This window comes from Nipponia nippon, unplaced genomic scaffold, assembly GCF_047370975.1.
Source record: "Nipponia nippon isolate SJK-2023a ecotype South Korea unplaced genomic scaffold, ASM4737097v1 scaffold_3, whole genome shotgun sequence".
NCBI lineage: Eukaryota > Metazoa > Chordata > Aves > Pelecaniformes > Threskiornithidae > Nipponia > Nipponia nippon.
In genome coordinates, this window is record NW_028262347.1 from 53728141 (window position 1) to 53744795 (window position 16655).

The 16655-nt window shown below is 41.1% G+C and overlaps 2 protein-coding genes across 8 annotated transcripts in view; one reads left to right on the plus strand and one right to left on the minus strand.

Annotated features, from left to right (window-relative positions):
- The window catches only part of ANO4 (anoctamin 4), a 197529-nt gene extending 184753 nt beyond the window's left edge, over positions 1 to 12776 (plus strand). For 6 of the 7 annotated variants that reach the window (XM_087764785.1, XM_087764789.1, XM_087764790.1 and 3 more), the window contains 5 exons: positions 447 to 594; positions 3017 to 3136; positions 5996 to 6101; positions 9332 to 9527; positions 10865 to 11770. In XM_087764785.1, the coding sequence (XP_087620911.1) occupies positions 447 to 594; positions 3017 to 3136; positions 5996 to 6101; positions 9332 to 9523 (566 nt within the window). In that variant the 3' untranslated portion in view covers positions 9524 to 9527; positions 10865 to 11770. Of the gene's footprint in view, positions 1 to 446; positions 595 to 3016; positions 3137 to 5995; positions 6102 to 9331; positions 9528 to 10864; positions 11771 to 12643 lie in introns of those variants that run through there. The other variant, XM_087764788.1, reaches the window with a different exon arrangement.
- The window catches only part of SLC5A8 (solute carrier family 5 member 8), a 29851-nt gene continuing 25106 nt past the window's right edge, over positions 11911 to 16655 (minus strand). The window contains exon 15 of the mRNA XM_087764793.1: positions 11911 to 16555. Within this exon, the coding sequence (XP_087620919.1) occupies positions 16424 to 16555 (132 nt within the window). The 3' untranslated portion in view covers positions 11911 to 16423. The remainder of the gene's footprint in view (positions 16556 to 16655) is intronic.

The window sequence follows — 16655 nt, forward strand, 5'->3', positions numbered from 1 at the left end:
GATAGGTGCATGCTGACCAGCTGTGCATGAGGTACACACAAGGCCCCTGTGACAGGCAGATCATGGATTGCATATATTCATGTCTGCCCTGGCAGACCCTCCTCAAAGGCTAAATACCCATCATCATAAGCAGGGAGGCTTACAGCGTTGCTTAAAACTGCCCACGTGGTTATGTGGCTTGGTGGAGCCAAGGCCTCCATGAGCATTTTTGCAGCTTCCTTCAGATTATTTGCAGGATAAACAAAATTCCCACCTAGTGGGAACAGAAATCTGGTCCACTGAGGTCCTGCTGTTCAGTAGGAAAAATTATTTTTACTTAGTGACTCTAGGATAGAAACTACATAAAAAGACCTTGGGTGGTGGGGAAAACTGCTTCAGAGCATAAGTCTCTCAGGCACTTTGGTTCTTGTTTTTCCTGGAACTAACATACTCTCCTTGTTGAACAGGAATCTGGTACGGGATCCTGGAAGGCATTGGAATTCTTTCTGTTATCACAAATGCATTTGTTATAGCTGTGACATCAGATTTCATCCCTCGCCTTGTTTATGCGTACAAATATGGACCTTGTGCTGGCCAAGGAGAAGCTGGACAAAAGTAAGATTTTCTCTGGGAAAACAGATGTGCATGAAAATCACGTACTACTTGAATAGATACAGCAGTACTGTCTGTGTATGTTCTGATTCCACTAACCCCAATTTATTGTTTGTGCTTAGGTGAGAGATATCAGCCATAGATATTGATGCTTTGCATATTCACAGAATGGGTTGCTGAGTGACTATAATTTATGATGTTAATTCAAGGAAAACATGGCAGAGCTGTTACAGAAATTTGGTGTATGTAACAGTATGCCGCACAAGCTGCACTTCCCAGCTGGTGTACATGGATATAACTCTCTTTTCATTCTGAAGCACTGCTGGTATTTATCAGTTACAGATTCAATGAGCATTTTAAACTTATTCACTAGGCTTTTTCTCCTGATGTAGTATTCAGCATGTATTGCTCAAAAAAAGTAGTGTCTAACAAGAGGAAGCAATTCCCAACTAATAAATCGAGATGTACTTACAGAGCAAAGTAATTTGTTTTTCTGCTAAAACTAGAGTCCTTAGATTAAATCTTTCAGGAGACATTTGTGAACTGAATCCCTGCCGCCTAAGTGGATTTTCTTTCAGTGTTGCTAAACACTGAGATTATATTGGCGTGTGCACACTACCAGCAAGTATGAGTATAGCTGCTACATGGCAACTTGTAAAATCTAGGCTATTGGACTCCAGGAAGGTCACTGAATCCAGCTGAACACAAATAGGCACAGTTTGCAAATGATCTCCTAGCAGTTCCATTAGCAAGCACCCTACTGTTCAAAGAACCCCAAGCTAAACAGTAGACAGTGGCAGAGAGCTTACATTCTGCTATTAGACATACGGCAGATTGATTTTTATTCCCTGCTACAGAAAGCAAGTTCTTCTGTTGCTGCTTTTTTGCTGTCTTTTGGTTGTCAATACTGTTTAATCAAATTGATGGAAGAAGGGCAGCTGGTGTGGCAGCTCCCGATTAGCAGTTCTGCTAACTTGCTGTCCTGCAAGGAGCTTGGCATTTTAATCGGTGCCAGGGGAAATGTTCCATTTATTTTCATGAAGAGTTAAAGTCCCTTCACGACTAAAGTGTTTGGTCTGGTGCCAGTTGTTCCTGAGCATGTGACTCTGCTTGTGCCATTATGAAGATCCATAGGACATTGAGGCACCTTCAGCACCTTTCCTTGCTACTGATTTTCTCAGGACCACCATGCATGAGAGAACAAAACCTTTAGAAATTTTATTTTTATGAAGACTCAGATTATGACTCACTGGCTTTGAAACTAGTTCTGCATAGGGGAAGTAGCTTGGCTCACAGAGGAAGCTCTTATCTTTTCATAAATCTCTTGTACAGTGTTTTCACACTTCTGCTGCTTTTCTGAGTGAATGTCTAGATGAAACCATCAGATAGTAATCCTTTGAAGGAACCAACTTGGATAAAAACTGTTTATGTCAGCATTCTGGAATTGTTATTAATAAGTGCTGTTACAAAAGCAGGAAGCTATTAAAAAATCCACAGGAATATTGAATTTTCTCAAATTTAGGAGTCAAGAACATCTGCTATTGAATAACTTAAATGAGATGTGCTTTTTTCTGTCAAAAAACATCTGTAGGTATTAGATCCATATAACACGCAGTGATACTAGAAAAATATTGTAATTAAATTAAGTTCCAAATCCAATCAGTATGGAGATTTTGAGACAAAGCCAGATGGTGTTTAAATGTAATTTCTCAAAGACTGTAAAATCCATTGCTGAAAAAAAAACCAGCCCAACCCTTGCTGTGCATTATACTCTGCACCAAGCTGAGCAGTGTGCCTGGACTTACCTGTGCTTGGGCAGTGCAGAATGAACAGTACAATACATTTGTCATATCTCTCCTCAGCTTTACTAACGCCAAACTTGAGCCTTCTTGTGACTCCCACAGCCCTTCGTCAGGCAATGTACATTCTCTTAGTCAGTGTCCTCCAAACTCTGCCTGACCCTCCCAGTACTCAGCCACCCTGGGATCTTTTAGTACTGGGTTCCTCTGATTAACTGGACATTTTGTAAAAAGCTGTTTTAAGTGTATTGCCTTTCCATCTGATTTAACATCCATTTGTGCTAGTACCATGAGGGTAACAGTGGGAATATTCTGATTATCTTCATAGTGTTACTCATTATTTTCTCTACCTTTGTGTCACCTTTTAGGTGACTTTTCTTTTCAAAAGTAACAAGTCCCAGTCTTCACTGTTTCTTCTCCCATAGAAATCCATCATTGCTTCACTTTTATTGTCCATCTGACCTACTTGAGCATTTCTTTTATATTGCCTCAACATCCCTTTCAAATATTAATAAGCATCACAGTTATACTGTGGATTTCATGAAACCCAAAGAACATCCTCCGGGGTACAACAGTTAATGGATAAACCTTGCTGTGTCCTGACTACAGGATTTTTTCCCCTCTAGGTGTATGGTTGGCTATGTTAATGCCAGTTTATCAGTATTTCTGGTGTCTGACTTTGAAAACCGTTCAGAGCCAACATCAAATGGAAGTGAATTCTCTGGTTCACCATTAAAATATTGCAGGTAAGTATCTGATCAAAATACCTCTCCGCTTTAAGACATTGCAAGGGAGAAGCATCATGATAAATTTGGGTTGGAAGTAATTTTCAGAACTTAACAAACAGTAATGGAAAGAATTAACTGTGCTCTTCAGGGAGATGGTCACGATACTGCTTAGCTGTTACCTGCATGATTCCTTAGACAAAGGAGAAGATGAAAAGTGGATATCTGGCAGGTGTTCCTAATGCAGGATTTCTGTTGTGTCATGGCTTGAATCAGACACAACCATCATGGAGAAATACGGTATCAAAGGGCAAATAACAGGTGACTGGTTACTTAGGTACCAGTGACATGAAACTGTAATCAGATTATATCATAGCACATGCACAAGGAAGTCAAGGCTGCACAAAAGTGACCACACTGAGGTATTTCACAGGTCTGCCAGGCATAAACATGGTCTGTCCTAAGCTACCTTTGCGAAACCTCAAATCCAGCACTTCCTAATTGTTGAATGGTTAATATTTTTATGTCACTGCTTACAGGTGTAATTATTAGTAATAATCATATGCTTGTGATTTCAATAGAAATAAAATGAGCAGTTAATTATCTGTATGTCTTTGTCCTCAGCCAACAGATTGGAGAAATAGCAGTCTGAGACTAGTCTGTAATGACAGATTTGCACCTGATTGATTTTAATGGTCCAAAGAATCAAGGATCTACATAAAGGTCTTAAATGGGGCCCCAACCAAAAATACCAAACAACAAATACAGCAACCATTTTTTTATTGCAACATTGGTTTACAAGCATGAGTCCTGGTAGCTGCAGATACACTTAGTCTCAGTATTGTTCACTGTGAAGAAGTGAAATATCCTTTTATGAGCGCCTAAAGAACAAAAGATACTCTGTGACACAGCAAAAGTCAGTGATAATTTGTGATACTGTGGCATTTTTATTAATAATAATAAGTTTGAGTGGTATAATAATGAACTGGGGGGGTGACATTAATGCTTTCATTTAACTAACTGATATTTAAGTCTGTTGCAACTTACTTGGCAGAAAGAACATCCCAACGTTGAATCCATAGGTAACATTTTCTGTGGAGCAGAACCACTTTGAGAATACTCCATTCCACATTGTTTGCCATAGCACCATTTAACAATGTTTTGTAATTCTGTTCATCCTCTTCTCCCTCTTTAATTCCTTTCTTCCACAACTTCAAGCATGAGGTTGCTGCTACTTAAAGCCAATGGTGGAAATCCCATCAGTAAAAACAGTTGTCCCCTCAATATCACATAAACAGAACACTATTAAAATTGGTGCCATAAATCTCCAGAAGATAAGTCTGTTCTTTTGGGGGACACTGAATTGTTATGTATATCTACCCTTGAAAGAAACTAATGTCTTACTTTTTTTAGCTGAGTTTATCAGCTACTTAACCTACCTGAATTCTGCTAAAACATCAGTCATTTTAATTGCACTTCAAGCCAGATATTGATAGTGAGGTAAGGAAATACTATGTTCTACTGTGCAATAGTGTAGGCATTTTTCCAGGAAGGCAGCCTGTCTGAACAAAAACAGTGGCCATATTCAATTGACTTCTGCTCGTCTGGAACCCAGATGGTGCCATGCTATTCTGGTTGGTTATAAAAGGTTTCCCCATTTCTTCATGTGTAGTGCTTGGTTTCTAGCAAGTACAAAGAGGAGACATACTTTACTGACTTGGGACTTGATCCAGGGACTTCTGTTTTCAGGATGCTTAGGATATTGTAAAACATTCTAAACTATGAAGTCAGAATGCTGCTTGCAGTTTTAAGAACTTGCACTAGAGATACTACAATTTAAGAGAGGTTTGTTGCTGACTAAGATGTCAAGACACAGTTTATTTCATTTGGTGCAGCACCCTCTGCAATCTAAGAAGGTGAACCTTCAGGGAGAAACACAGATTATCACAGAGATGAAATAACAGTTTATTTCTTTTGCTCATCTGAGTTTTCTTTATTTTCTTGAAACTAACTTAGAGATCAAGCTTAAGTGTATTATTTACTATGGTATTTTCAATATTTTTTATAATGGGTTTTCTGAGACTTAATGGTGGGTTATTGAGACCTAAAGTCTTTTAAAGAAACATTCTGTGAGACAAAACACTAGATCCCTTTCTTACGCGGCCCTTGCCCTTTTGGTATACCAAGAGGTGCAGTTCTGGCTCCACTAAAGTTAGGATGAGTCATGCTTTACACCAGGGGTGGCCAACTAATTGACCAAGGGCCAGATGGAGCCCATGACGCAGTTTTATATGGATTTTGGGAGGGCTGTCAGGCTAACAAAATTGGGGACATTTATGGTTTTAAAATGAACTTATAGCAGGAAGAAAGTGGCCCTCAAAACAGCAGAGCATCCCACCCTACTCCATGTTCTGAGGAGGTGCCTGCAAGGCACGTGTTGCGCTGCCAAGGGAGATGCTCTAGGGTCAAACTGCTGGTGTTGAGCACCCAACATCCTCTGTATTTGCTTCAGCAGTTTTGCTTCATACAGGCACTGGCCTGGTCCTTTGCACTGAATTTCCATTAGCAGCTGGAGCATGAAGTGCACTCCTGGAGTGCATCTTACCATTAGGTTTTATCTGAAAGTAAACCCATTTGGGTGAACCAAAGCATGGCGAGTGGAGCTGATCAGGACACTTGCTTCAAAAAGCATGCGCCTGATCTGAAATAAAACACTAGTGCAGGCTCAGCAAGCAGCGTTGTGGTAACTTGTACAGTCTGAACTGAGATAATTTTGGTGCAGAAAATGCAATGATCAAGAACAGCTGGGTTTTGGTTTTGCCTTCCTCCCAGGCAGCAGGGTAGGAGCTTGCTAACTACTATACTCTGCTTGTCTTTCAGGTACAGGGACTACCGAGACCCTCCTCACTCCCCAGTGCCCTACGGTTACACACTGCAGTTCTGGCATGTCTTAGCAGCACGGCTGGCTTTCATTATTGTATTTGAGGTCAGTGACCATTCAGGTGTCAGAACAAAAACAAAAAAAATGAAACAAATTTCCCTTTGAAGCTTTTTCATTGGGCTGATCTATGATGGCAGCTATTGAGCTTTTTGTCTTAGTTTCTGCTATTTATATTGTGCTTTGTATTCTCAGATCTGTTTTCTGAACAGTAACAGGATTTTAGGTTCTAAGAAAAAGAAGCAGCACTTTAAAAACTGTAACAGTGACTTGCAAAAAGGGGAAATAAATGAAGCTTTTATTTACTTTCTGAGGTCTGACATTCATAACCTGTCTAGGCTGGGAAGTCATATGCTGACTAATATGCGAGGAAAGGGTGAAGGAACATGAGAAGAAAAGATGAAATCTGAACAACTGAAAAATGAAGATAGTTTAAGTTACAGTATTTACACATCTAGTTTTTGTCTCTATTTTTTTAATACCATTCATTTCCCCAGAATGATTAGCATCACAAAGATGACGACGATGAAAAGGATTCAATACTTTTGCCGATGTTCATAATATTAGTACTTACTGTCAGTATCTCAGAAATCTTTAAGACAAACCAGATAAGATAATACCAGCTTCACATGACTGGTATTCCCATGCTAATTTTTCAAAAAGAGAGACAGGAGGGTAGATAAATAGGATGAGATCATTTACAGAACAAAATACAGCTCCTAAGGCCTGAATTTCAGGTGCTTAAATATCCCTTCCAGAAACCAGGCGCTCAGCATCTCTCCAGCACAAGCAGTCTGAAATGCATTTTACACTGTGAAGAAGGCAAACAGGGAACAAACGATTTTTAAAAACTCTTTACTCAATCCTCTGCTCTGAAATCATAGCAACAGGGCATCCAACACAGATATGGAAGCTGTAATCACCATAAATTATTGGCATAATGTTCATGAGCACATACTGCATTTCTGACTCACGTTACTGTGTAAATTCATTCTGAACTGAGCTTTCAAAGCACCTCTTTGGATCACAGGACAGAAGCATTTGAATTAGAAGAAAGGTGAAGGGGAAACATTTTCTAGATTATTTCTTGCATAGGGATGTCTTGGTGGCTCAGCAGAAGCCTGAGGTCTGCAGCGAATTCCCCCTGATTGTCATTTTCAGCCCTTCCCAGATGAAGGGGGAGTATGGCACTGCAGGTTGGTCTCTCTCCTTCCTCATTAGAGGTTAGCCTCATTAGAGGCTAACTCATTAGAGGTTGGTTGTAAGGAGATTGGCTCTTGCATCATCTCTGCCACACTCAGGGAAACATTAAGGGAAAGAAAGAAAGAAAGAGAAAGAAAGGAAAGAAAGGAAAGAAAGAAAGAAAGAAAGAAAAAGAAAGAAGGAAAGAAGGAAAGAAGGAAAGAAAGAAAGAAGGAAAGAAGGAAAGAAAGAAAGAAGGAAAGAAGGAAAGAAGGAAAGAAAGAAGGAAAGAAGGAAAGAAGGAAAGAAGGAAAGAAAGAAGGAAAGAAAGAAGGAAAGAAAGAAAGAAAGAAGGAAAGAAAGAAAGAAGGAAAGAAAGAAGGAAGGAAAAAGAAAGAAAGAAAGAAAGAAAAAGAAAGAAGGAAAGAAAGAAAGAAAGAAAGAAGGAAAGAAAGAAGGAAAGAAGGAAAGAAAGAAGGAAGGAAAGAAAGAAGGAAAGAAGGAAAGAAAGAAGGAAAGAAAGAAGGAAAGAAGGAAAGAAAGAAGGAAAGAAGGAAGGAAAGAAATAAATATTTGGCAGAGGCCTGCTGGGCTTGATCTCTTCTTTGTTTCTTGAGCTGTCGGTACTGACAGCCAGTGTATCTGTCTCCAAAAAGGACTACAAGAATTGCCTTGGCTGGTCAGCCTAAGCAGTTTTAAGATTGAAGAGAGCCTGGCCTCTTGATACACACTTGACATAAAGGCAGCACGGCATAAGGGCAAAGACAACTGAGGCAAGAAAAATCAGCCCTGCTCAAGTCTCTGTGCCCAGCCAAATTTGCAGCCTGCTGTGGAATAGCTTTTTGTGTCTGCCCAATACTTGCATGAGAGATTTGACTTTGCTTTGCCCCAATCAAAGCCATAGGCTGGCTTGTAGCTGTCTCCCTCAACAGGGAGCACTCTGTTTATTGGCACTGCAAACTGTTTCCTTAACTATCTATGAAATCAAAAAGGTAATTGCAGCAGAAACCATGACTGTCTTTCTCTGTGGAAAACACTAATGGGTGTATTGTGATTGCTACAGCAATTACAGTAAAAGATTGCACTGAGAAATAAGTGGCTCAAGGTAGGTTTTTTCATAAATTAAGTAACTATGAAGCTCAGGCACCTTTTTGGCACTGTGGGTGTGGTTCTTTTTGCTATCTTGACCTCCCTCAAAAACAAATAAAAGTATTTCCTATCACTGCAAAAGGAGTTATTTGTCCAGGCTAAACTGACAGAAGCAGCTTTTTTTCTTCTTTTAGGTTTGGCAAAAAAACAGCAATTAAAGTATTGCAGGTTTATTTCTCATGAGGGAAGAATACATGGGAAAACATGTTACATTCTCCTTTCAGTGGCTTTCAAAGGAAGGGTTCTGCTTGGAGAAGAAGTACCTTTATTTCTCCAATCTAGAACGAGTGTCCTTTCTGAGATGGAGGATTTTTCTGTTTCTCTGTTCCTCCTCTCACGTGGAGTGAGTAAATCTCCGAGCAGCATCTTTGATCAAACAAAAAAGGACACTCAAGCAATCCTCCCCCATCACACTCAAGCTTTGCTGTGGCATGCCTAAATTATGAGGGACAAAAGATCATGTACCTTGTATTTAATTGTGATGTTTAGTAAATGGGAATATGTCTTTGGATGAGAGACACAGTATAAGAAAAAATGTTTTGTTTTGCATAGGTAATTCATTGGTTCCGATACTGATGCAAGGGTTTCCTGGCAACAGGAGGTATTATATCATTTGATCCTCCTCTTGCTGCAGAGCTACCCACTAATACCAGGCCCTACCCAAACAACCTTATAGCAAACTGTGATCTCAGGGGTTTGAACACACAGGTCGTACAACAGTTTTGAGCCCTTATTTGAACCCAGTTGCTCATAACCTTTGCTGCAATCCAGACTTTACTGACTTTGGCTGGAGTTTTTGTGGGTTTGGTTTCTTCAAATGTAGCAATGGATTTAGTTCTAAGACAGCATCTTTTTGTGAATTGGAAGGAGAGGGTTTTTGGAAGGTATGCAAAGTACTTGTTTTCTTCCTAAGATTTTAATTTTTCATCCCTTTTTTGTTTTCACAGCACCTTGTCTTTTGCATAAAGCACCTGATTTCCTACTTAATCCCAGATCTCCCAAAAGATCTGAGAGATCGGATGAGAAGAGAAAAGTACCTGATTCAGGAAATGATGTATGAAGCTGAACTAGAACGCCTGCAGAAAGAGCGGAAGGAAAGGAAGAAGAACGGAAAATCTTATCACAATGAGTGGCCATGATGGGGTGAGGGAGAAACTGCTTAAAAGAAGATAGGAATTCTGTTTATAAAAACTTCCTGGTTTTCTACAGCAAAGAGTGCACTGAAAGGGATAGTCAGTCAATGTTGTGTGCACTTAGCACATGTGCGCCCATGTTTAATAGGGCGAATATTGTCATAAGCCTTTTGAAATTAGAGGTCTTGCAAGGCTTAGTCTTCTCCAGAGCTAATGTCAGCATGAGCAGATCAGACCAATGCTTAAGTCTCTGCACTCTTTCCAGGAAGCTCCCAGGCCCTGACTTAAATTCAAGGTCCTGAACGTCAAAGCAGTTATATATATTACAGTGCTTTACAGAACTCAGTGATCTTATGGCTCATTCTCACAACCAAGTTGCTACTTCATAACCAGTGACTGCGCGTTGGCCCTACGGCAGTACTTGCCCATGTGCGTGGCCACCACCTGCAGCACACGCATGGCAACATTGCCCTCTTCCACAGTGGACTAAACTGTGTTAGCTTGCATTTACCACGAGTTAAGGTCACATATGCGGACCATTTGCATGTCTCCAACAATATTGAAGTATTTTTTAGGAGGAGATGCTTGATCATGAGTCTAATCAACTGGTCTAACAATGCTGAAAAATTTAGGTGTGCAGAAGTGCTGACAGATAGACAAGCATCTAAATGTGGCCAGAGGTATCTAACTGTAGGGCCATTTATTTGGAAATGATACTGTGAAAAGTGGGTAATATGTTTTAAAGATTTGAACAGTGCCTTTTCAGCTATAGGATTGCCTGGTCTCTGAAGGAAACAAATCAGGCTAGGGCACCTTGCCCAGAGCTGCCCGTGTATTTCTATTGCAAGATCCCATTGAGGCCTCGTCAGGAATTAGGGTGTATGATATATATAGCAGAAGACAGACTGTGTCTTAAAGATCTGTCTGCATAAGTAAAATAAAAAACCCAACAGATTAACAAGGTCAGCAGAGCAAAAGAACACAGTCACCCAGAATCTCTACACTCGTAACGTTTTCTTTATTCATCCTTCCATTATCTAGGAAGGGGTGGAGCGGGAAAATAAAACAATAGACTGTAGGATGAAATAGCTTGAAATCCTTCATGCAGAGCAATTCTACACAGGCTGCAGAATTAGATTGGTGCAAAATGGGCCACTGTGTATATCCTTTTGCAAATTCTTTAGCATTAAGAAATTAAAAATTTCCCAGATCATTAACCCAAAATAGTGGAGTTGTAGATCTGAAGACTGCAGAAGTGTTGGGTGGAGCAACATGAATCAAAATGCTGAGTGTTGTGAAAGTTCTACCACCTCTTGCCTCAAAGTGATAACACTGCGATTCTTGCAGAACATGCAGTGGCATAATCAGCTACAACATGAAGAAGGAAGTTCAAAAGCCAAGACTGTAAGAAGCCAAGTGGAAGGAAGCCTATGTCCTGGTGAGGATACAGCTAGAAACAAAATACTGGAGCTGATCCATTTGCTTAGCCCTTTTCCAAATAACTGGAGCTCCATAAAAGTTACAGTTTTCTCAGAAATCTTAAGGAATTGTGACCTTGTTGGTTGAAGATATTTAAGAGGGAAGAAAATTCAGCAAGTTGTTTCTACAAGTTCTCCTGGAAATCATTTGATAGGAGGGCTAGAATTTGCCCTTCTGGACAGACCGCACAATGCAAGACCCTGTAGATGGATGCCTCAAGCTCCACAAGACATCAGGCCCACTTGCACCAAGACCCCATATTGCCACATTAGATCTATTAACTTCTTTCCACTGCAAGGGAGAACTGTGCTATTTCCATGCAGGGGGAAGGTTTTAGTGAAAGGTAATATGGCTTGAGGAAGGAGAGGGATGGAAGAAAATGTATGGACCCTCATCTCGGTAGCCACTGCCTGCCTACACTTTGCTTCCTCACAGCAAGGAACCTCCTCCAGTAGTGACCCATCATCCTACATGAAGAGGATAAATGGCACAGCAGCTCCCATTTATTAGGTGCTCCTGGCCCAAGCCTGAAGGTCCCATGAGGCAACATTAGCACTGAAGGAATTTCAGGATTAATCTGTTCTCTGCTGATGCGGTGCCAAACTGAGTGGGGAGCACAACTAGTGGTTGTGGGGTGTATTCCTGCCTAATGAGGAATCGAACTTGTTCATCTTTGCTTCAGCTTACAGCAGCTGTGGACAGATCCCATGGGGGCAGTGGAGAAATGGGGGTATTTCTGTCTCTGTAAATAGGGGGTGGGGATTAGGCAATATCATCCTCCGATACACACATCGGATGGGTTAGTACCTACTATCCACCACGTACAGGTGTGTACTGCACTTGCAGTCTGGGAACTCTCGGGCGCGATTTCTGTGCAAAGTCACATTCAGACCAAATTCACATGAGCAATTGGATTAGTTTGCATACCCTCTGTTTAATATCTAAAACAACAGATGACAAGAGCTTAGAAACTGTTTGCTGAGTAGTAAAGTGAGACATGAGTCATGCATAAAATCAGTGTCACCCATATGAGTGTGAACCTTTGCAAACTCCTGCAGTAAGATACAGCTTTGTCAACGTAGATCTCAATAACTTCCGAGAACTGAACTGAAACCTAGTAGAATATAAACTGACTTCCACTCAGAGGAACCACCGCAATATAATGTGCCAAAACAAATAAAGTGCAGCAGAAATACAATAGATGATAATCGCTTTTGAGATTAGTTTTCAACATAGCTACATGATGATGAATTTTCATGACAACACATTGCTAGAAGTTGTGTCCTGTTCTGCTCTAAATGAGAACACGAGTCGGCTGCTTACCAAGCTTGTGCTGAGTGCGATGCTGAAAGGGGCTCTGACCTCCCTGGTAGATCTGAGCACATTTCTGTCGCTTAATGTTGACCAGTCAACCCACCGAGGCTGCTGTGCTGCTGGTCTGCTGAACAGATTTTCCTTGAGTCCTTCAGAGTTATATAGCAGAACACTCAGGAAAGATGACCCCTTTTTGTTTATTTTATTAATTAGGAAAATATAATACAAATAATAGGCTAATAATAATAAATGGAATTTTAATGGTCTCTAGCTAGCAATTTTATGCCATTCCCCTCTTTCTGATCTGATGATGGGTTTTGTTTAAACCTCCAGGTGACCGTCCTATATGTTGTTTACTTATTCCAGCTCCACAAGAGCACTACCTTCAAGGGAATGAGAAAAAAATGCAACCTCAATGCATGCCACAGACATTTTACATAGCAAGCAGGACAGCACACATCAAAGGATTTACTGTGAAATCTTCTTGCTATCAGCATAGGATTGATCTCCATAGACCACTCTTGACAGCAAGCATGTACTTCATGAGCAGTTACACGCCAGTTTTTAAAACCAAGGAAAAAAATTGTATATGGGGACTGTTTTTCAGCCCGTTTGCTACGTTTTTTGCATTCTGTCCCATGCTGGTTTTACAGATCTTAGAATAAAAAATGTAAATGAACAACGTGGATACTTTGACAAAAGAAAAATCCTAGGTATAGAACATCATCTGCGTTCAAGCCACCAAATACTACAACAGGAATCGTGTTTACAAATCAGTTCTTTTTTATTTTAAATCTTTCTGAGGGGAGTTATGTTATTTACCATATATAATATATATATATATAAAGTATATAGAGAGATTGTTTATCTGTAAATAGAAAAATCCTATGGAGAAGAATGTCAAGTTTTCACACTTTAAAAATAATCATCAACATAAAGCCATGTTTAATGCTTGTATAATGTGACGCAATAAACTTTAAAATAAATTATGCATATGAGATATTTGCTGTTTGGCATTCATGAGTTATTTTCTGTTTACCTTATTTGTTCAGCAAGCAAACAGACCAGTCAAGGGCCAAAATTCATCATTACTTTCTCTCTGTGGATCCTTTGTGTACTCACATAGTCAAATATTGTTCCTGTTGCGTTTTGGTTTTTTTTTTTTAATGTTCCTACTTGTTTTGTCTCTTGATCCTGCCAGATGCTGCATGTAACTTGGACAGTGTGGAGTGTTCCCACTCCCATGGAATTAATCGGCTTTGAGCATCCTGGATTTTTTTGTCGGGTGAGCTTTTAGCTGGGAGAGATGAAGGATCAGGGTACAGGAGTGTGATGGAGACACCAAGAATTATGTTGCTGCTTTTCCACAGACAAGGCCCTGGCTGAGAGTCCAAGTAGCAGAGGACAGTATATGATCCCAGAGAAAATATTATTCAAAATTAATGGTTTTAATTTTAAAAAGCAGCATATAGAAAAAAGTAAAGCAGAAAGAGTCACTCTGTAGCTCTGCAGCCATCATGGGAGGTTAGTTAGCAAGAAATAGGTAGTTGTGGGGGTCATCTGCAAACCTTAAGAATGTTCGTCTCTAAACCGCTTCCAGCAAGATATTCTCCACAGTGAAAACTCATCTTGATGTTGTGATTGTGGACCAATGGATATCACCTGGCGTAAACTTTCACTTCATATCAAAATTAGAGTTAAATGACTGCTCAGCGCTCAAATAGTGACTTCAAGCAGTAAGTGAAAATAAGTCGGTCATTTACGTGTTTCCTCTGTTTTAAACAACTCTGTGAATTCAAAGCACTGAGAAGAAAACTCTGTGGTGCTACGTTTTTGAACTATGATAACTGGGAAGATTAGTCTTCACTCCACGAACAAAACAGGCAGAAGTCACAAATCACGCAAGGCGGTTTAAGGCAGTATCAATTACAGCACCAACAGTGATCTCGGCACAGAGTGGTGCAACGAAGGCCAGGCTGATGCTGTTTAAGACAGTAGTGATCAGTCACCCTCCTGAGAAGCACATTCAGATGAGACTTCAGCATGTTTGCTGGGAGGGCTGTAGCCGTACCAGCAGGCACACGGGTCCAGGGCTTGCTACAGGCTTCTGTTCGCTCTGCCCACAGCTTACTCTGTGCTGTAAAGTACAGGTACACAGAGGCACACCAGTCCATTTCAGCACTCTGCAGCAGCGTGGAGATACCGGTACTTACCCTTTTTCAGATTTGTGGGCTGAAAGTACCTGGTAAGTACAAATTATTATATTCCAGAACTCAAGAACTATTCTGTAGCACAAAATGCAGTATCTATTTCTGTGTCATGAAGACAAGGCACAAGGCTGAATGAGCTGCACTTATCTTCTGAGACTTGAGAAGCATAGCCAGCTCATTCAGTCAGTGGACAACCCATACGGTGTCTGTCTGGCCGGTACTCCTCTGGCAGAGGTCTGCTCCTTGGAACTCATCTTTTCTTCCTAACATTTTCTGATCCTGTCAGTTCATCTTATGCAGTAGATCATCAAGTGCCCTCTGTCACGGGAGCATGGAATAAATTGATTTAGATGCTAAAGGGCCCCAGTCAAGGTAGATAAACCAGCACTGTGTCATATTCCAAGTTACAGCAGCTCAGCACCTGGCACAAATGCAGCATAACTTTTAGAAAGCATTTAAGGCACACAGTCAGTTTTTCATTTGATACTCAAGCATGACTGCTTTATAAGCTTCACAGCTCGAATTTCCTGCAATGGCTTTTATTTTCCAACTCAATTCTGCTGCTGTAGAGGAGTTTTAAATACCCATGTATAGCCATAGCAAAAAATCTGCAGTACAAAAACAACACAGTGGGTCACTGTTCCCTGCTGTACCAGAAAGCACGCAGGAGAAGGAAGCAATGGGGGTTTTCACTCTCCCAAACCAGAAGTACAGTGCGTGGTCTGGAGTGGATGTGCTGTTCAGCTTCTCTTTGCATCCCTGCCAGAGGATGAACCATCCCATGCCCTGGAGAAGCCTTCACTAAATGACAGCCTCTGCGATACCTTCCCCATCCCGGAGGACTGTGCCTGCCAAAACACACGACGTGCTCTTGCCTGATCTGGACCAACCTTGAACGTGGATCCCCAGAGCGACACCAGGGACTGCACAAACACAAATGGCTACATGAGGTTTCATGTCATAGCTCCACAGGTAACAGCAGTGGCAACTGCAGATGCATCTCTCTCTCTTGTCCCGTAGAGCAAAGAGGGCCCTCTTCTTGCATTAACGTCTCTGCTGCCCTACACCCAGCCCAGTGCAAGAGCAGTCCTAGGCCAGCACACTGGGAATGAAGTAGAAGACTACCGTGGTTCTGCTATATGGCATTGAATAAAAAGCCCAAATAGCTCGTTTCTTTCATGAGGACCAGCTCTGTAAGGGCAAGGCAGGGCAGAAGAGGGAGATGGGGCATGAAGGGAAGGATATAACTGACTCTTGCCTCTGCCCATCACCAAAGACACTCTTGTAGCTTCCAGAAGTGAGTGCAGAGGAGGAGATGCAGGTAACCAGGGAACAAGTGGCTTAATAAAAACAAACATATATGACAAAAACAGCAAAATAAATACGCTCTTGGGATCAGTTCTATAAAGGAACCAGATGGCACTAAATATACCTCCTGCACTAAAAAAACACCCACTGTTTCCTGCAATCTGATAAGGTCCCACAGCCCTAACCTCTTCATGCTTTCAATGCCTTAAAAGAAAAAAGAAAAAAAAGAAACCAGAAAAGCAGCCATGTCTGGGGGACAGTGCTCTTACCAAATAAAAAATTTACTCTGAGAGTGAACTGAGATTGAAAGCAAATATTTTCCAGGAGGCTCAAGAATATCAGGCAAACATTTCATATAGAAACATTGCCTTAAGCCCTGTCACCAAGATCCAGAGTGAGAGAGAGAGTACGCAAGTGCAAGAAAGACCTGATTCCTTTCTTGACGAATGTCAAGGTCATGCAAGGGTGACAGTGCCATGAAGCTCAGCAGACGCCTGCCCGTGACCACAGCAGGGCTGGTAACTGACCCAGCACAGAAATGTCAACAGTGTTTTACATGAACAAAACTGTCCTTGCGGGGCAACACAACCCCATGTCATATATGAAGGCCATTGACGTTGTTCTTATTGCTTGCAACATCCATTTCAATGTGGCTGAAAGCAGGGTTGTCAGTTCCTTCATCTGCCGCGGTAAACTGTTTCCAGTTCAACACTTGCACTTTCTCTGGCTAAAAAACAAAAGACAAAAGCCATGCTGTGAACTGGAAGAAACAGTCTTCCTCTCTTTCACCTGCATGCAAGCAGAGTTGGGCCTGACATACAGGACAC